At 43.1% G+C, this 21,233-nt stretch overlaps 1 protein-coding gene and 1 pseudogene across 2 annotated transcripts in view; both read left to right on the top strand.

Moving 5' to 3' along the window:
- HECTD4 (HECT domain E3 ubiquitin protein ligase 4) overlaps positions 1 to 21,233 on the top strand; it is a 223,726-nt gene that overhangs the window by 74,633 nt on the left and 127,860 nt on the right. For both annotated transcript variants that reach the window (XM_025401575.1, XM_025401574.1), the window contains exon 7: positions 1,576 to 1,746. In XM_025401575.1, the coding sequence (XP_025257360.1) occupies positions 1,576 to 1,746 (171 nt within the window). The remainder of the gene's footprint in view (positions 1 to 1,575; positions 1,747 to 21,233) is intronic.
- On the top strand, positions 4,719 to 5,484 carry LOC112634320 (annotated as a pseudogene).

Below are 21,233 nucleotides of genomic sequence, written 5' to 3'. Positions count from 1 at the left end.
CTGCAACTTTCTGCCTTTCAAACAAAGTTGGATTAAATGATTAGAGGTGGCATCTGTGGAGTGCTCAGAGAGTAGTCATATCTAGAAATTAAGTCTAATGTTACATTTCTTCTTGTCACTCAACTGCCTGTCCTAAAGAACAGGGACTGAGTCTTGTTCACCACTGTCATCTCCAGAGCACAATAGTAGGTGCTCAATAATTGTTGGATGAATAAAATGAACAAATTAACAAATAGATGCCCAATTAACCTAATTTCTTGTCACAAGTACAGTCAGATGAGAATGTCTCATACTCATTTGAAATAGAAGTTATAAGACTGGAAGTTAAACAGATGTTAAATCTCAGAACATGGTTTACATTTGAAGTAATTCCGGGTTCCTCAGTGTTGTTGCAGAAACTTTGACACTGTCCAGGAAAGCAGGGCTGTAGGTCACAAACTAGATATGTGCATTGGAATGGAGCACTTTGGGGATAACACAGGCCAATTAGTAGCTGTCAACTTTCTAGTCTTCCTGGCACTGTAGGTTCAAAGTATGGTTACATCAACTAAATGAGTTTTTACTTTTGAGCTAGACAAAACAGGTCTGGAAAAAAGTTCATGTGAAATCACTTGAGGGGTCAGAGATAGCCTTGGGAAAACTAGTGCCCCCTCCCAAAGTAATGGGGAATTGAACACTGTTCTTCTGTTCTCTGAAGGCATCTGACCTTCTCTAATTATTTTTATTTTGAGTTTCTCAGCTCTTCTATTTCTGGATTTTTTTTTTTTTTAAACCTAGCCAGCAGGTTTTTGTGGTCCTAATGTTCCATCATTTTAAGTGCTTATCTTTGGCAGTAAAAATTAGTATGTAGCTACACATTTAACGTGAAATGATGCAAAGCTTATTCATTATGCTGAAACAGAAGAATGTTTAATATTAGAAACACGTGCCTTCATGTTTAATATACAGAATTGGTGTTTCTTTTTTCTTCCTGATGGACTTGGTGCATTTCAGTAAGCCCTTCTGTGCTAAGTTAGGATCTGTCATGGGCCTTTATATTTTTTACTTTGTTTCTCCTTCTCCCTCTTCTCAGCTTTTCCTCTTGGCTTTCTTTTGCTGTCTTTTTTTCCTTCTTTCCACATTCATTAAATAACTTTGAGTTAGGCTTTCCATTAGGTACTGGAGATACAGAGGTGAACAAGACACAGTTCTTGTCCTTTAAATAAAATTATCTTAAGTTCATTTACTAAAGAAATTTCAGAAAGTACTGCTTCTCTAAAACTTTGTTTTTAATAAGTGTTAGATACAACACATATGCATAACAGATTCAAAGTGTTTAGTAAATACTTTTTCCTATTAAAAAATAATTTGAATTAATCCCAAGAACCTTTTCATCTACATTGCCCATTGTATGAACTTTCATATTTTTGCTATGTAATTTGTGTATATTATTCTTAGAGATAAATATCCATTCTATTTTGACCAGAAAGCCTAGTGAATTCTCACCTTGGACATAATGGCATTCATGATTAGCTGATAGGATTAATCAGAATTTATATGTGGCTCTAATGGAGATTTCCTCCCTTTCATGCCCAGGTGTGCCAGGTGGTGCCAATGCCAGCCAATCACCTCCCCATTGGCAGCACCATGAGCACTGTGCACCTGTCTTCAGATGGCACTTACTTCTATTGGATCTGGTCTCCTGCCAGCCTGAATGAGAAAACACCAAAGGGACATTCTGTCTTCATGGACATTTTTGAACTTGTGGTAAGTTTGAACTTTCTCGCTTGTGTCTTTGCAGAAACATTTCTGTTTGCTTTCTTTTTATATTGGTGTGCAAAGGGCCTAAGAACCTTGCAGCATGTATAGTGTGTTCAGTGTTTCCTTAAAATTGATTTTTCTCTTAGATGCCTTTGAAGGTTTCTTTGGAGTCATATGACGTAAGTAGAGCCAAACTTTCTGAAGGTTAATCTGGTGACTGGAGATAACATTATTTAATGTGTAGACAGCAGGGTATTTAAGTAGAAATGCTCACGGGCTGTTGGAAATGTGGGACAACATTAGAGTAGCAAGAATGGGTCACAGATAGAAATTGGGAGTCTCTGAGAGAGATAACAACATTGTGACATGTCATTTACCTTTTGGATATTAGCCAAATGCTCACTGAGAGCCAAGTGTGTTCTATCTAGTTGGTGGGAGTACAGAGACGGACAGGGTAGGCAGGGTTCTTGCCCAAATGTGATGTGTATTCAGGCCCCAGAGTTGGGTCGGTTGGGGTGATGGTGGTGGAGAGACATAAAGATTAACCATAAACAAGTGAGCAAATAAATGCACAAGATAATCCTAGTTAGTGAAGGAAAAGTAGTCGTGTACCACATGAAGAGGCTGGGGAGTAGGTGAGGGAAGAACATTTCAGGAAGAGGAGACCACACATGCAAAGTGTCTGTGGCAGGAGCCAGCATGTTTTAGGGAGAAAAAGTGGGCCAGAGTGGCTGGAATGCAGAGAGAAGAGGAGGGCTTGGGGTAAGGAGCAGCTGGTAGCCACGGCACTTTAGATCCACACCATCCTGCACAGTGGCCGCTAGCCATACGTTGCCATTTAAATTTCACTTGAAATTTAATAAAATTAAAACTGGAGTGGCTTAGCTCTATTAGCCACAGTTCAAGTGCTCAGCAGCCATATGGCTAGTGGCTTCTTCGTTAAACAGCAAAGACATAGACCATTTCCATCATGAAGAATGTTCTATTGGACAGAGCTGGTCTAGGTAGTATTTGTAGAGACTTACAAAAGAACAAATTGCCCCAAGCCAGACAAAACTTTTTTTCATGAGGTAATTTACAGTCTCCTTTTGGGAAGAAATTAGCATTCCTTTAAAAAAAAAAAAAAAAACCAAAGCAATTTTCTAATAAATTATAACAGGATTAAAACATGTTCTGGGAAACCAGTCATCCAACCCAACAGCAGACTATCAGTCAGGAGTCTTGTAACCTTTAACTGTGCATGTTCTTTTCCTAGTGAATCTCACAGTGTCCTCTAACCATTATCTTATAAAATGTCCCTGCCAGAGAGAATCTTTGAATTGGTCTGCTAGAGATTGAACATGTGTTCGTAATTGTCAGAAAAGCTTTTTTTTTTTTTTTTTCAAATTGGTTTTTAAACAGACTTACCAGCTGTTTAAGGAATTTTCATTTAGGTCTTGGCTGAGCACAGTGGCTCATGCCTGTAATCCCAGTGCTTGGGAGGCTGAGATGGAAGGATCTCTTGAGCCCAGGAGTTTTAAAAAGGGAGCTGGGCTGGGCGCGGTGGCTCAAGCCTGTAATCCCAGCACTTTGGGAGGCCGAGACGGGCGGATCACAAGGTCAGAAGATCGAGGCCATCCTGGCTAACACGGTGAAACCCCGTCTCTACTAAAAAATACAAAAAAACTAGCCGGGCGAGGTGGCGGGCGCCTGTAATCCCAGCTACTCGGGAGGCTGAGGCAGGAGAATGGCGTGAACCCGGGAGGCGGAGCTTGCAGTGAGCTGAGATCCGGCCACCGCACTCCAGCCTGGGCGACAGAGCCAGACTCAGTCTCAAAAAAAAAAAAAAAAAAAAAAAGGGAGCTGGAACTTAAAGTGGCAGTGTTTGTCTGAGATGACGATGCTCTGGTACACCTCATCCTCCCACCTCAGCCTCCCAAGTAGCTGGAACTTAGCTGTGCATGACCACACCCAGCTAATTTTTGTGTTTTTTTGTAGAGACAGGGTTTCACCATGTTGCTTGGGCTGGCTTCAAACTCCTGAGCTCAAGTGATCAGCATGCCTCCGCCTCCCAAAGTGCTAGGATAACAGGCCTGAGCCACCACACCTGGCCTCCCTCTTTCTTTTCTGATTCCACCTAGCATATTGATTTCCTTTGTTTTAGTTTTTCTTTTAGTTATCTTTGTAATTTACAGTTAAACCTTTATTTCTTGTTCATGAACTCTAGGCAGTATCTCTTATCCCCCTACTTTAGAAGATAAGATGGAGAGTGTAGTGTCCTTTCTCATACTTCTTTGTGGAGAAAGCCAAGTATACATTTAGGGGAATACCAGAGGAAGAGAGATGACTCACCCCACCAACCTTAGAGCATCTTAACAACTGGGAGATCAGATGTGGTGCAGAGCCATTGTGAGACAAGGTGGTAGAAAGAGTTTACATAAGGGCCTGCAGGCCCCCTTCCTGTTCACACATTTGCATTCAGATGCTGGCTGTCCAGGCCCAAGACTTAGTTATTTTCTGAAGAAACTGAATGACCCTGTTTGAAAAAAGACCTCTCATACTGATGTTGGGGTCATCTAAGGGAAAAGACTTGCCTCTCTGGTGAATCACCCACAAGTGATGTCTTCCAGCAAGCAAGCCTCAACCCTGTCCACAGAATTCCTGATTAGTGCTGAACTGTTAAAAAAAAGAGCAGACAAAATAAAAACCCAAACAAACAAAATTCCAAACTTTGGAGAGGTATGTGTGTGGAGGGGAGGCAAATGGGTTAAAAAAAATAGTGCTAATGATTGAAGCCAGGGGTTCAGCACATAGGAAGCTCATTATTCTATTCTTTCTTCTTTTGTGTATATTGAAAATTTTCCCTAATAAAAAGTTTTAAAATTAAACAAAAAGAGCAGACTACCAAGGATTACTAGAAAAGTGAGGAAAGCTTCTAATATGAAGGTTAAAAATGAGAAAAAGTTAAAAAACAGCTAACTGGTCTCCCGCCGCCCAAGATGCTGAAAGGAAAGAAGGCCAAGGGGGGGAAGGTGGCTCTGGCCCCTGCTGTTGTGAAGAAGCGGGAGGCCAAGAAAGTGGTGAATTTTGAAAAAAGGCCTAAGAATTTTGGCATTGGACAGGACATTCAGCCCAAAAGAGACCTCACCTACTTTGTGAAATGGCCTGCTATGTCAGGTTGCAGCGGCAGAGAGCCATCCTCTATAAGCAGCTGAAAGTGCCTCCTGCGATTAACCAGTTCACCCAGACCCTGAACCGCCAAACAGCTACTCAGCTGCTTAAGCTGGCCCACAAGTACAGACCAGAGACAAAGCAAGAGAAGAAGCAGAGGCTGTTGGCCCAGGCTGAGAAGAGAGCTGTTGGCAAAGGGGACATCCCCACTAAGAGACCACCTGCCACCTTGGTAGAGAACAAGAAAGCTCAGCTGGTGGTGATTGCACACAACGTGGATTCCTTCGAGCTGGTTGTCTTCTTGCCTGCCCTGTGTTGTAAAATGGGGTCCCTTACTGCATTATCAAGGGGAAGGGAAGACTGGGCCGTCTAGTCCACAGGAAGACCTATACCACTGTCGCCTTCACACAGGTGAACTTGGAAGACAAAGGAGCTTTGGCTAAGCTGGTGGAAGCTATCAGGACCAATGACAATGGCAGATACAATGAGATCCGCTGTCACTGGGGAGGCAGTATCTTGAGTCCCAAGTCTGTGGCTTGCATCGCCAAGCTTGAAAAGGCAAAGGCTAAAGAACTTGCCACTAAACTGGGTTAAACGCATACTGTTGAGTTTTCTGTATATAAAATTAAAATAATACAAATTTTCCTTAAGAAAAAAAAAAAACAAACAGCTAGCTGAAGAAATAGAGTAAAACTTCACATAAGCACTAACTGCTCTGTGAGATATGTGAAGATATTGCATTCATATTATAAAACAGGAAAGGATGCCTCAAAAAGGAATTATCAGGGAATGAGAAAATTAAAACTATGATTATCCAAATTTGAAAATTAGTAAAAGAGTTAAGAAATATTTGAGAAAGGACAAGTAGATAAAGAACAGTAAATATGAGAGAAAAGATAAAAGGTGTGTGGAGCCATCCATCTAAAGTCTTGCTAATAGGAGTTCCAAAAAGAACAGAAAATAAAGAGGATGACATGATCAAGAAATAATATAGGCGGGAGTCTGGGTGCGGTGGCTCACACCTGTAATCCCAACACTTTGGGAGGCTGAGGTGGGCAGATCACGAGGTCAGGAGTTCGAGACCAGCCTGGCCAACATGGTGAAACCCTGACCCTACTAAAAATACAAAAATTAGCTGGGCATGGTAGTGGACACCTGTAAAGCCCAGCTACTAGGAGACTGAGGCAGGAGAATAGTTTGAACCTGGGAGGCTCCCCCAAGGCAGAGCTGAGATTGTGCCATTGCACTCCAGCCTGGGCAACAGGGTGAGACTCCACCTCAAAAAAAAAGAAGTAATACAGGCTGGGTACAGTAGTTCATGCCTGTAATGCTAGTAGGGCCAAGAAGTTCAAGACCAGCCTGAGCAACATAGTGGGATGCTACCTCTACACATTTTTTTTTAGATTATTCAGGCATGATGGCACACTACTGTAGTCGTAGCTACTCGGGAGGCTGAGGCGGGAGGATTGCTTGAGCCCTGGAGGTCAAGACTGCAGTGAGCTGTGATTGCACCGCTGCATTCCAGCCTGAGTGACAGAGTGAGAACCTGTCTCAGAAAGAAAAAAAAAAAAAAAAAAAGAAACAATACAGGAAAGATTTCAGACCGAAGGATGTTGGCATCTGGATTAAAAGGTATCTGATACAGTGAATGCAAAATGCCCACACCATCATGAAATTGCAGATTACCAAGCATAAAAGAGGATTCTAAAGCTTCCAGAAATTAAAAATATATATATACACAAATGTTGAGCAATTCGAAAAGCACCAGGCTGTCCAGTAGCATTCCTGGATGCAAAAATGGAGCAGTACTTTCAAAATTCTGAGGGAAATTGTTTTTGTTTGTTTGTTTCTTTTCTTTTTTTTTTTTTTTTTTGAGATGGAATATTCCTCTGTCACTCAGGCTGGAGTGCAATGGCATGATCTTGGCTCATTGCAACCTCCACCTCCCAGGCTGAAGTAATTCTCCAGCTTCAGCCTCCCTAGTAGCTGGGACCTAGTACAGGCCATCATGCCCAGCTAATTTTTGTATTTTTAGCAGAGATGGGGTTTCACCATGTTGGCCAGGCTGGTCTCAAACTCCTGACCTCAAGTGATCCACCCCCTTGGCCTCCCAAAGTGCTGGAATTACAGGCGTGAGCCACTGTGCCTGGCGTTGGATCTTCCTTTTTAATGTTCAGCGTCCCCTGCCTCCTGCCAGAAATTATTTTTCAACCTAGAAGTACATATTCAACCAACGTGTCAATCAACTATGAAGACAACATACAGATATATTTAGACATATAGTTATATAATCAAAAGCTGATACCTGCCTTGTAGAACAATTAAAAAACAATCCCTGCCTGTGGTGTGAAATAAAAAGTTGGGGAGGAGGGAACCTGCTCTAGATTAAAATAACAATTTCTGAATAATTTTCAGAGTCTGAATAAAACAAACCAATTAAAAAAATCTTTTTGGAGATAATTTGAATATGAAAGTATTAGGAATATTAGATGAAACCAAGGGGCTTAGTCTTAGTTTACTTTGTTTGTTTGTTTGTTTGTTTTTTGAGACAGAGTCTCTCTGTCACCCAGCCTGGAGTGCAGTGGCTAGATCTCGGCTCACTGCAGCCTCAGACACCTGGGCTCAAGTGAACCTCCTACCTCAGCCTCCCAAGTAGCTGGGACTACAGGCACATGCCACTGTGCCTGGCTAATTTTGGCATTTTTTGTAGAGATGGTGGTGGGAGGTTTCTCCATGTTGTCCAGGCTGGTGTTGAACTCTGGGCTTATTGGATCCTCCTGCCTCAGTCTCCCAAAGTGTTAGGATTACAGATGTGAGGTTCCTGCATCTGAACTTAGTCTAATTTTTAAGTATGATGGTGAAATATATAAGAAAATGTCTATATTTTTAGAGATGCTTAGTGAAGTATTCAGAATATTCAGAAATGAAATTGCGTGATGTCTGGGACACGCCTTATAATAGTTGACCAAAAAAAAAAAAAAAAATAGGAGGATAGGTTAAACAGCTGTGGCAATAGTTGAATCTGAATCATGGGTACATGGAGGTTCATTGTACTATTCTTTTTTTTACATAAGTTTGAAGTTTTTCATCATTAAAAAACTTTTTAAGTGTCACCCAGCCACTAATTTAGCAACTTTCCTAAAATGTTAACTTGGGAAGCTAAACATAGGTATCTGGCTTGCTGCCTATGGTGCTTTCACAGAATGGAACACTGTGTAGCCATTAAAAGTATACAGCAGCCGGGCATGGTTGTCATGCCTGTAACCCCAGCACTTTTTTTTTTTTTTGAGATGGAGTCTTGCTGTGTCACCCAGGCTGGAGTGCAGTGGCACTGTCTCAGCTCATTGCAACCACCACCTCCCAGGTTCAAGTGATTCTCCTACCTCAGCCTCCCAAGTAGCTGGGATTACAGGCGCCTGCCACCACACTGGCTATTTTTGTATTTTTAGTAGAGACAGAGTTTCACCATGTTGTCCAGGCTGGTCTTAAACTCCTGATCCCAGGTGATCCACCCGGCTCGACCTCCCAAAGTGCTGGGGTTACAGGCATAACTCACCACACCTGGCCAATCCAAGCACATTGGGAGGCTCGAGGTGGGAGGATCGCTTGAGTCTGGGATTTTGAGACCAGCCTGGGCAACATGCAACATAGTGAGACCTCATCTCTTAAGAAAAAAGAAAAATTAATATAATTTTTTAAAAATTAAAAAAAGTACGAGGCAGATCTACCTAGAATGAAGTAGATTAATTTCCATGAGATATTGTTTAGTACAGAAAGCTAGGCTCAGAACACTGTGTGTATTCACTACCTGCTGTGTAATAAAAGTGTCTAGGGGACAGAATGTTTCTGCAATTGTCTTTCTTCTGTGTTAACAACTTTTCCTCTCTCAGTGGATTGTCCACCACAGCATACAGATATGTTAGAGTATATCCCATCTTGAGAAAACAAAGCCAACTCTCCTGATTCCTGCCTACCTCCAGGCACTCTATTTTTTGGCTCCCCATTATAGTGAAACTCTTGAAATCATTTATTTTCATTGTCATTGCCTCCTCTCCTTCCATTTTCTCTTGAACCCATCGCTCTTGATGCATCCTCATCATGCCACCAAACAGTTCTCTGAAGTTCACCAGTGGCTCCCACATTGCTGAATTCAGTGGTCCACTATTATTTGACATGGTTCATCACTTCTCCATTCTTGAAACTGTTTTCGCTCAGCTGTGGACACCCCATGATACTTCTACTTGCTGATTGTTCCTTCTGAGTCTTATTTGTAGGACCTCTTCTCTCGCTCTGTCTGCTTCTGTCAACTGTCTTAACTTCTTAGTTGATCTCCTCTTGTTTTGTGGCCTCAAACACCCATATATGTTGATGATGCTCAAATTTTCTTCTCAGCCAAAACCTGCTACCAAAACTCTAGGTGCATATTGATGTGGCTGTTTGCTTGCATGTGCACAGAATATTAGACTTCCCCAGTTGGAAATCTGATGGTCACCTCAAGCTAAATATGCCCCCAGCTAAACTCCTGAGGTTAGCTCAGATTTCCTCCTTCCAAAATCTTTCCCATTTCAGATAATGGCATGTGTCTTTCCAGTGCTCGCCAGAGACCTTTGGTGTCACTCTGGACTCTGCCTTCTCCCCCTACCCCTGCCAAATTCCATATCTAGTCAGCAAATACTGTCTACTCTATCTTTAAAATGTATCCCATCCCATTACTTCTATAGAGGTGCTGAATGATTGGGCCCCCATTGCACCTACACCCTCTTTACTGCCATCCACTGCACCTACCACCTGTTGCACCTACACCCTCTGCACCTACATCCACTGCACCTACACCTTCTGCACTTCCCACTTGCTGCACTTATACCCTCTGCACCTACATCCACTGCACCTACACCCTCTGCATCTACATCACTCTACCTACACTTTCTGCACTTACACCCTCTGCACCTACATCTATAGCACCTACACCCTTTGCACCTACATCCATACACCTACACCCTCTGCACCTACACCATCTGCACCTATATCCACTGCACCTACACCCTCTGCACCTACACCATCTGCACCTACATCCACTGCACCTACACCTTCTGCACCTACACCATCTGCACCTACATCCACTGCACCTACACCCTCTGCACCTACACTTTCTGCACCTACATCCATTGCACCTACACCCTCTGCACCTATACCGTCTGCACCTATACCATCTGCACCTACATCCACTGTACCCACACCCTCTGCACCTACACCCTCTGCACCTACATCCACTGCACCTATACCCTCTGCACCTACATCCACTGCACCTACACCCTCTGCACTTACCACTTGCTGCACCTACACCCACTGCACCTACATCCACTGTACCTACACCCTCTGCACCTACATCCAATGCACCTACATCCACTGCACCTACATCTACTGCACCTACACCCTCTGCACCTACCACCTGCTGCACCTACACCCTCTGCACCTACCATACCTTCTTGTTCATGCCACTTAGCCATGCTTCCTCCATGTTACTCACACACACCAAGTATGTTCCCCCTCTGTCCCCTTGTGCTGGAATATTGGACTATAGATAACCACTTGGCTGTTTCTCTCACTTTTTAAATATCTCTGCTCAAATATCACCTTATCAGGCCAGGCACAGTGGCTCACACCTGTAATCCCAGCACTTTGGGAGGCCAAGGTGGGAGGATAGCTTGAGGCCAAGGATTTGAGACCAGTCTAGGCAACAGAGTGAGACCACATCACTACAAATATTTATATATATATATATATATATATATATATATATATATATATATATATTTTAGTTTAATGGTGCACATCCGTAGTCCCGGCTATTTGGAGAGCTAAGGTGGGAGGATTGCTTGAGCCCAGGAGTTTAAGGCTGCAGAGAAGTACAGTCACACCACTGCACACAGCCTGGGCAGTGGAGTGAGACAGACCCTGTCTCAAAAAAAAAGAAAAAGAGGGCCAGGTACAGTGGCTCATGCCTATAATCTCAGCATTTTGGGAGGCTAAAACAGGAAGATCACTTGAAGCCAGGAGTTCAAGACCAGCCTGGGCAACAAAGTGAGGCCCTGTCTCTATTTAAAAAAATAGAAAATTACCATTAGCCAGTTGCTGAGGTAGAAGGATCACTTCAGTCACTTCAGTCCAGGAGTCCAAGACTGTAGTGAGCTAGGATTACACCACTGCATTCCAGCCTGGGTAACAAAGCAAGACCCTATCTCTCAAAAAAAAAAAAAATCACCTTACCAGAAAGACTTTTCTGTACGAAATATTTCATGTAAAACAAAAGACCATTCTATATGAAATATTTTGTATAAAATAAAATCCTCCCTATCCTCTTTGCCCTGCTTTAGTTTTCTTCTTACTACTCATTTATTTGCTTTTTTATTGACTGTCTCCCCTGCTTAGAATGTCAGCTCCAGCACCGAAGGGATTTTTGTTTCTCTCTCTCTCTCTTTTTTTTTTGAGACGGGATTTCGCTATGTTGCCCCAGCTAGCCTTGAACTCCTGGACTCAAGTAGTCCAGCCTGCCTTAGCTTCCCAAAGTGCTGTGGCTGTAGATATGAGCCACCGTGCCCTCCGGTGCTAGAATAGTACCCAGCACACAGTAGATGCTTATTAAATATTTGCTAAATGAATGAATGGATGAAACATCACAAGAGACTGGAGGCATTGGTTTCCCTGGGGAAGGGAACTGGTTGGGGCAAGACTTACTTGCCACCATTGATCTTTTCATGTGTTTTTAATGTTTAACAATGGGCTCTTTAGAAAAATTAACTTTTAAAAAAGGAATTTTTTATAAAAAGGAGAACTTGTTTAACAGCATTGAATTCTGCTGGAGAAGTCAAGGTCAGACTGAAAGAGGCCTTTTGAATTATAATATGGAGGCCGTTGCAGTGCTAACAAGAGCTGTTTTGGGGAATAATAGGAGTGGCAACCAGATGGAATTGGTTGAGGGTAAGGTAGGGAGGATAAGATGGAGAACAATAGATCTTTCTCTCCAGGGGTTTGATGTGAAAACAGGAGAGAAATTGGAAGGGGATGATGGAATGGACTGTGGGAACATTGAAATATTTTAATCTCATCTTTAAAAATTTAAGTTATTGAATAGATTTTAAAAAGTCACCTGTTTCTAAATTCACAAATGATAGGGCTTAGCCATAGACCTCCTGTGATTTGCTGGGCCAAACCAGGCAAAAAACTTCATGAAATGATGCTTTAGATGAAATGTTTCATAGAGTTCTAGCCCTGAAATTCTCTACTGAGTTATGATTAATCTTGGTTTCTAAATAATATAGGTACTTGTCACATAGATGTGGCTAATAATAATTACTGGAAGGAATTAGATTTGCTGGGAATTATGATTTCACTCCGATACTTAGGAGTACTGATAAGTGCTCACTTCAGCAGCACAGACATCCAAATTGGAAAGATACAGAAAAGATTAGCATGGCCTATAAGAAAAGAAAAAAGAAGACCAGTCTGAGCAACAAAGTGAGACCTCATCTCTCCAAAAAATAAAAAAAAAAATTAGCCAGGTGTGGTGGTGCACTATAGTCCCAGCTACTTAGGGGGCTGAGGCAGGGGGATTGCTTGAGCCCAGAAGGTCAAGACTGTAGTGAGCTATGATTGCGCCACTGCACTCCAGCCTGGGTGACAGAGTGAGACCCTGTCTCCCCAGCACCACAAAAAAAAAGAAAGAAAACTAAGTACTGATAACTTTCCCTTCAAGGTTGGTAATAGCTATGTTGTTTTAATTAAAAATATTTTTAACATGATATTCACAGTTATACAACTCAGAAGGTACAAAAGTCTGTCACCTACTCTGCTTCCTAGCCCAGTTTCCCTCCTCAGAGGCAAGTGAGGTTGGCATTTTCTTCTATATCCTTCCACAGACTGAGCACATACAAACAAATGCATGTATATATTTTGTTTTTCCTTTTCTGTTTTTTACACAAATAGTGATTTATTATACACATTCTTCTGTACCTTGCTCTATTATTGAAGTAAAATTCTACTTTAAAGCAAGATGGATTGATTGATTGATTTTGAGATAGAATCTTGTTCTGTCACCCAGGCTGGAGTACAGTGGCACGATCTCAGCTCATTGCAACCTCTGTCTCCCAGGTTCAATAAATCCTCCTGCCTCAGCCTCTCGAGTAGCTGAGATTACAGGCGCAAGCCACCACCACCACACCCAGCTAATTTTTTTTTTTTTGAGACGGAGTCTTGCTCTGTTGCCCAGGCTGGAGTGCAATGGTGCGATCTTGGCTCACCACAACCTCCGCCTCCCTGGTTCAAGTGATTCTCCTGCCTCAGCCTCCTGAGTAGCTGGGATTACAGGTGCCACCACCAAGCCCAGCTAATTTTTGTATTTTTAATAGAGACAGGATTTCACCATGTTGGTCAGGCTGGTCTCAAATTCCTGACCTCAAGTGATCCACCCACCCCAGCCTCCCAAAGTGCTGGGATTATAGGCGTGAGCCACTGCGCCTGGCCCTCATTGGATATTTGAATTCCCTCAATAACATCCCTCATGAAAGATTTTTTTAATTTTTTTATTTTTTACACAGAGTTTCGCATTATTGCCCGGGCTGGAGTGCAATGGTGTGATCTCGGCTCACTGCAACCTCTGCCTCCTAGGTTCAAACAATTCTCCTGCCTCAGCCTCCCTAGTAGCTGGGATTACAGATGCCCGCCACCACCCCTGGCTAATTTTTTGTGTTTTTAGTAGAGATGGGGTTTCACTATGTTGGCCAGGCTGGTCTTAAACTCCTGACCTTGTGATCTGCCCGCCTCGGTCTCCCAAAGTGCTGGGATTATAGTATAGGTGTGAGCCCCCGCGCCCGGCCAAAAGATTTTTTCCTGGCATTTTTATTTTGTGGCATGCTAGTGATCCTAATCCACTGTATACAAATGGAAGCTTCTCATCCAGCCTTACTGATGTGAGTTCTGGGCACTTCGTGCAGTAGCCTCAAGTTTAAGTAGCTATGTCTTCACATATTCATTCATCTCCTACGTTACAAAGGGCCTTCTACATGCCAGGTAGTATCCTAGGAGCTGGTGATACAGTATAGAAAAGACAGTGAGATATCTGTCCTCATGGAGCTTACATTCTAGTGGAAGAGACAGAAGCACAGTTTCAAGCAGTGGTAACTATTAAAAAGGAAGATGAAGTAAAGCAATAAAAAAATGATTTAGTGTGTGTTTGGTATAGGACTATTCTAGGTAATGATCAGAGGAGCCTCTCTAAGGAGGTGGTATTTGCATTGACACCTGAATAAAATAAAGGAATGAGCCATGTAAAGATCTGGCAGAAGAACATTACAGACAGGAAATGGCATGTGCAGAGGCCCCTGAGATAGGCATGAGGTTGGCATGTTGAGGAAGAACAAGAAGTCTGTGTGTCTCAAGTGGAGTGACGAGAGTGAGTAAAGGCAGATGAAGTTGGAGAGGTAGCCAGGGCCATATCTTATAGGGCCTTGCAAAGTATTGGGATTTTATTCTAAGTGATATGGGAGACTCCTGGAAAGTGTTGAGCAGGAAGATGATGGGATCTTGTTTTGAAGGTTCATTGTAGGTTTGGGGTAAAGAATAAAGCCAGAAGAGATTTAAAGAGACAAACCAAATGTATATAATATCTAGGTTGTATCTTGTTTGGTTCCTGAATCAAACAGACCAACTGCCAACTGTAAAAAGTATTTTTTTTCCTTTTTTCTTTTTTTTTTTTTTTTTTGAGATGGAGTGACGCTCTGTCGCCCAGGCTGGAGTGCAGTGGCGCAATCTCGGCTCACTGCAAGCTCAGCCTCCCGGGTTCACACCATTCTCCTGCTTCAGCCTCCCAAGTAGCTGGGACTACAGGCACCCACCACCACGCCTGGCTAATTTTTTGTATTTTTAGTAGAGACGGGGTTTCACTGTGTTAGCCAGGATGGTCTCGATTTCCTGACCTCGTGATCTGCCCACCTCACCCTCCCAAAGTGCTGCAGGCGTGAGCCACCATGCCCGGCTCTTTTTTCTTTTTTTTAAAGATGGGGTCTCACTATGTTGCCTAGGTTGTCCTTGAACTCCTGGGCTCAAGTGACCCTCCCACCTCAGCCTCCCAAAGTGCTAGGATTACAGACTTGAGCCACTGCACCTGGCCTGTAAAAAGTATTTTTGAGAAAATTGGGGAAATTGAATTATGGACTCAATATTAGATGATGTCAAGAATTATTGCTAATAATAAGTGTGATTACATTGTAGTTATTAAAGAAAATATCTATATTTTATAGTGATATACACTGAAATATGTGGGGGTGAAATGACAATGCCTGGGAGAGATGAAGCAAATATGTCAAAATCTTGATAACTGTTGTATCTAGAGTGGATATTACTTACTAGATAATATCTAATTACACTTAGATAATATCTAAGTGGATATTACTAGTTCTTTTTGTGTATATTTTAGTATTAAGAAAAATTTTGTAATGAAACATTTTTTAAAAGAATGCACCTTGCGAGAAGGGGGCAAGAATGGGATTAGTAGGAAGCTATTGCCACAGACCAGGTGAAAGATAATAATGTGTTGGACTGAAGGTGAAGTAATGATGGAGGTGGTAAAAAGTGAACAGATTCAGGATATATTCTTTTAAAAATTGGTGACAAATCCTTTTATTGATCCCAGTGGTATCATGCAGCATCCAAAACTATCTGTGATTTGTTTCTTTTTTTTTGTTCTTTTTCTGAGATAGAATTTCGCTCTTGTTGCTCGGGCTGGAGTGCAATGGTGAGATCTTGGCTCACCACAGCCTCCACCTACCGGGTTCAAATGATTCCCCTGCCTCAGCCTCCTGAGTAGCTGGGACTACAGGCATGCGCCACCATGCCCAGCTAATTTTTGTATTTTTAGTAGAGACAGGGTTTCACCATGTTGGTCAGGCTTGTCTCAAACTCCCGACTTCATGGGATCTGTCCTTCTCAGCCTCCCAAAATGTTATGATTACAAGTGTGAGCCACCGCGTCCGGCCTGATTTCTTTATTATATTTTATTATTATTATTATTATTTGAGACAGAGTGTTGCTCTTTTGCCCAGGCTGGAGTGGAGTGGTGTGATCACAGTTCACTGCAGCCTAGAACCTTGCAGGCTCAAGCGATCTTCTCACCTCCGCCTCCCTCACAGCTGGGACCACCGGCACCTGCCACCATGACCAGCTAATTAAAAAAATTATTTTCTAGAGCCTATGATTGATTGATTGATTGATTTTTTTTTTTTTTTTTTTTTGAGACTAGCTCTCACTCTGTCACTCAGGCTGGAGTGCAGTGGTGTGATAATGGCTTACTGTAGCCTCAGCCTCCTGGGCTCAAGTGTTCCTCTCACCTAGCCTCCCAAGTAGCCGGGACCACAGGCACACGCCACCTTGCTGGGCTAATTCTGGTGTTTTTTGTAGAGATGGGGTTTCACCATGTTGCTCAGGTTGGTCTCAAACTCCTGAGCTCAAGCAATCCACCAGCCTCGGCCTCTCAAAGTGCTGGGATTAAGGGCGTGAGCCACTGTGCCCGGCCTGATTTCTTTAAATGCTAGAACTTAAAACTTTAACTGATTATCCCCTTAAAAAGAAAGAATAGGCCGGGTGTGGTGGCTTATGCCTATAATCCCAGCACTTTGGAAGGCCGAGGCGGGAGGATTACCTAAGGTCAGAAGTTCAAGACCAGCCTGGCCAACATGGTGAAACCCTGTCTCTACTAAAAATACAAAAATTAGCCAGGTGTGTTGGCACATGCCTGTATTCCCACCTACTCGGGAGGCTGAGGCAGGAGAACTGCTTGAGCCCGGGAGACGGAGGTTGCAGTGAGCCAAGATCATGCCACTGTACTCCATCCAGCCTGGCCGACAGAGCGAGACTGTCTCAAAAAACAAAAACAAAGCAAAAACAAAGAATAATGGTAGCTTTTCTTATTTATAGTTTTCTTTCTCCCCCCCCCCCCAAGATTTCCAAGAGTAACCATAAATTAGTTTTATCATTAGAAAAAAAAGCCTAAACATTAAAAAAATTCTTGGAACACCATCTGTATTCCTCCATAATGTTACTTTTTCCTAAAACAATCAGCTTAGTTTAATCTATTATACCAAATAGATCTCTTGGTACCTAAGACTCAGGGAAAACTAATGGATTGAAATGACTAACATCAGAGAGCAGAATCTAACTAGCCATGCTTACCTCTCAAAATGATATCTTGTTAACTAAGCATGGAATTAGATAACTAATTGTTATAAAAGGCAGACTATTGAAATATATTTAGGCCAGCCTGGGCAACATAGTGAGACCCCGTTTCTACAAAAAAAATTTTTTTAATTAGCCGGGTGTGGAGGTTCACACCTGTAGTCTCAGCTACTAAGTAGCATGAGGTGGGAGGATAATTTGAGCCCTGGAGGTCAAGGCTGCAGTGAGCCATGATCATGCCACTGCACTCCAGCTTGGGTGACACACCAAGATCCTGTCTCAAGAAGAAAAGAAAAAGAAGAGAAGAGAAGACATATATTTAGGAATATGATGTAACAAAATGGAATGTCGAGATTATCCTGCTTAACTAACAAACTATTATTAATATAAAATGACCTCTAACATTTGGATCACAGAATTTCTCTGACTTTTATGGTATCTCAGTTATCTACTTTTACTCAATGAACAATCCCCAAGCTAAGTAACTTCAAGCAACAGTGATTTATAGGTTGATGGGGCTCAGCTGGGTGGTTCTTCTGCTCTGCGTGGTGAAGCTGAAGTCACATCTGCAGCCTCATTCAACTGGGAGCTTAGCTTGGGCTGTGCCATTGAAGATGGCCTCTTATCCTCTAGGGCCTCTCTCCACTTGGCACCCAATATTCAGTAATCTATGCTGAAGCTCTTGACATCATGGAGGCTGGTTTTCAGGAAGGAGCTTTTCAAGAGGACAAGTGGGTATCAAGCCTCTGCTTGTATCATGCTTTCTTTTTTTTTTTTTTTTTTTTTTTCTTTTTTTGATATATTGTGTCTCTCTGTGGCCCAGGCTGGAGTGTAGTGGTGCTACTATCTTGTCTCACTCACTACAAATTCCCTGCTTTGGGCTCAAACATTCCTCCCACCTCAGCCCCCTGAGTAGCTGGGACTACAGGCTCATGCCACCATGCCCAGCTAATTTTTGTATTTTTTGTGTAGACTGAGTTTTGCCATGTTGCCCAGGCTGATCTTGAACTTTTAGGCTCAAGCAATCCACCTGCCTCAACTTCCCAAAGTGCTGAGATTACAGGCATGAGCCATCGCCCCCTGCTGCATCTTTTTTTTTTTTTTTTTTTTTTTGAGGCAGAGCCTTGCTCTGTCACCCAGGCTGGAGTGCAGTGGTGTGATCTCGGCTCGCTGCAGCCTTTGCCTCCTGGGTTCAAGTGGTTCTCCTGCCTTGGTAACTAGAATTGCAGGTGCAAACCACCATACCTGGCTAATTTTGTATTTTTAGTAGAGATGGGGTTTCACCATATTGGCCAGGCTGGTCTCAAACTCCTGGCCTCAAGTGATCCACCTGCTTCGGCCTCCCAAAGTGCTGGGATTATAGGCATGAGCCATCGTGCCTGGCCAGCAACTTGCTTTCTAATGTGGGGAAAAAAAAAAGGCATATGACCAAGTCCAGACTCAGTGTGGGACGGGGACTATACAAGGGCATAAATACAAGGATGCATCATTCATTAGGGGCCACCAATGTGACAGTCTACCCACATGGAGCAACAGGCATTCTGAAACTCTAGACACAGAATTCTGGCCTTTAAGACTACAAAATAGCTGAGGCATGGAATCTTTCTGCCTGATTTGGCTACTTCTACTCTGGATGCATTCCTGCTTGAGAATCTTCTATAACTCTTTTTTTCTTTTTTTAGAGAATGGGGTCTCACTGTGGTCTCTAACTCCTGGGCTCAAGCTGTTCTCCTGCTTCTGCCTCTCTACCTACTGGGATTACAAGTGTGAGCCACTGCACCCGGCCTATAACTCTTTTTTACCTTTTCAAGCCTCTTTTGAAAAAATATCCTCACATCTGTTTTGTTCTGAGTGGTCTTTTGCTCCCATGTACTCTGTATAAACTGCAGTTTTTGGCCGGGCGCGGTGGCTCAAGCCTGTAATCCCAGCACTTTGGGAGGCCGAGACGGGCGGATCACGAGGTCAGGAGATCGAGACCATCCTGGCTAACACGGTGAAACCCTGTCTCTACTAAAAAATACAAAAAACTAGCCGGGCGAGGTGGCGGGCGCCTGTAGTCCCAGCTACTCGGGAGGCTGAGGCAGGAGAATGGCGGGAACCCGGGAGGCGGAGCTTGCAGTGAGCTGAGACCCGGCCACAGCACTCCAGCCTGGGTGACAGAGCAAGACTCCGTCTCAAAAAAAAAAAAAAAAAAAAAAAAAACTGCAGTTTTTAAAGTGGTTAGATTTAGTGACAATTTTACTGCTATTTTTCTCTCCTCATGTAACTTCCTAAAGATATTGTCAGTGTAGTAATGGACACACTAGGTGTCTTTCCCCCCTTCTCCCTAAGGGTTTGTTATTTCCTTCCAGTTATGATCCAGATTACTAAGCTACCCTTCCTTCATTCTGTATTAATTGAGGGCCTATACTATATTGCCGTATCTGGGTAGCCCAGTAAATAAGCTTTTGTTTTCATGGAGCTTATATTAGAATATGGGAAGTGGGACAGTACAGAAGTAAACAACAAGAATGAAATAATTTCAGCTAGTGATAAATGCTGGGGAGAAAATTAAAGAGGATAATGTGAGAGGGAGTGCCCGGGGTAGAGATGGGGAGCTCCTTTAGCTTGCAGGGCACATAAGGCCTTTGTAAGGAAAGACATTTGAGCTGAGACCTGAATGATAAGAAGCCATCCATCCTGACAGGGTGACCAACTATCCCAGTTTGCTTGAGATTGAGGGATTGCTCAGGACATGGAACTTTTGGTGCTGAAACCTGCAGTTCCAGGCAAACTGCAACAGATGGGTAGCACAAGAAGAGGGAATAGCAAGTACCAAGGCCCAGCATTAGGAGGAAGCATGGTATTTTGGAGGTGTGACAGAAGGCGAGTGTGGCTAAAAATGTGGTGAGAAAGGGTTGAGTAGAGGCAGATGTTGCTGAGGAGGTCAGCAGTCAGTCATTGGCCCTTGTGAAGCCCTGTCAGTAATTTGAATTTTATCATAAGTGTGTTGGAAAACCACTGCAGGGTTTTAAATGAGGGAAGATGTGGTTTTACTTTTTTTTTTGGCGGGGTGGGGTGGGATAGGATCTCCCTCTGTTGCCCAGGCTGGAGTGCAGTGGTGCAATCATGGTTCACTGCAGCCTCGACTTCCTGGGCTCAGGCGATCCTCCTGCCTCAGCCTCCCTTGCAGCAGGGACTACAGGCATGTGCCACTGCCTTTGGATAATTTTTGTGTGTGTGTATGTGTGTGTGTGTGTGTGTGTTTGAGACGGGCTCGTCTCAAACTATGTTGCCCAGGCTGGTCTCGAACTCCTGGGCTTAAGTGATCTTCCCTTCTTGGCCTCCCAAAGTGCTGGGATTACAAGTGTGAGCCACTGTGCCTGGCTTTATTTACATTTTTAAATGATCACTGGCTATGCAGAGAGTAAACCACTGGGGTGCCCGTGGAAGTGGGAAGACAGGTTGGGAGACTGGTCTAATCATCTCTCTTGAGATGATACTGACTTGGACCAGAGTGGTTGCCAGGAAGGAACCTGGGCTGCTTCTCACTCCTCCCAGCTCTTCCTCTCCTTCCTAAATCAGCAGCTTCTTACCCTGAAGAGTGTCTTTGCTGAAGTAGGGATTTCCAGCAGATTTACCATTTTGTAGCAAACTTCAGCCCTACTTGTATCACACAGGTGCTTTATCAGTTTTTCTTTGCAGTATTTTCAAAGTACTCAAATACAATAATATAGCGTTTTGTTTGTTTTTAAAGTATCTATTGATTTTCTCATAGGGCCAGATTGGGTAATGCTTTTGAATGCCAAGCTTAAAGGGATTGATTTTTATCTTGGATGCTTTTGAAGGAGTATATTTAGAATTGCGCGACATAAATAGAGCTATGCTTGCTAAAAGTTAATCTAGTAGGAGAGTTGGGGTAAGACAATGAAGTAAGAGGTGGATGTGTTGAATTTTAGGTGACAGGAGGCTGTTCAAGTAGAAATGTCGGTGGGGAGGGTGAGGGGCAGTTAGAAAAGTAGAACTAGATCTTAGTAGCAAGGTTGGGTCTGTAAATAGAAATGTGGGAGTCACCATAGAGAGGCGGAGTTGGATTTGGGGGAGGGCCCTCATCTGTTTATTCAGCAAGCAATTGAGTA

This window comes from Theropithecus gelada, chromosome 11 (genome assembly GCF_003255815.1).
Source record: "Theropithecus gelada isolate Dixy chromosome 11, Tgel_1.0, whole genome shotgun sequence".
NCBI classification, from domain to species: domain Eukaryota; kingdom Metazoa; phylum Chordata; class Mammalia; order Primates; family Cercopithecidae; genus Theropithecus; species Theropithecus gelada.
The sequence above is the reverse complement of the archived record's forward strand: the minus strand, read 5'-3'. Positions and strand labels throughout refer to the sequence as shown.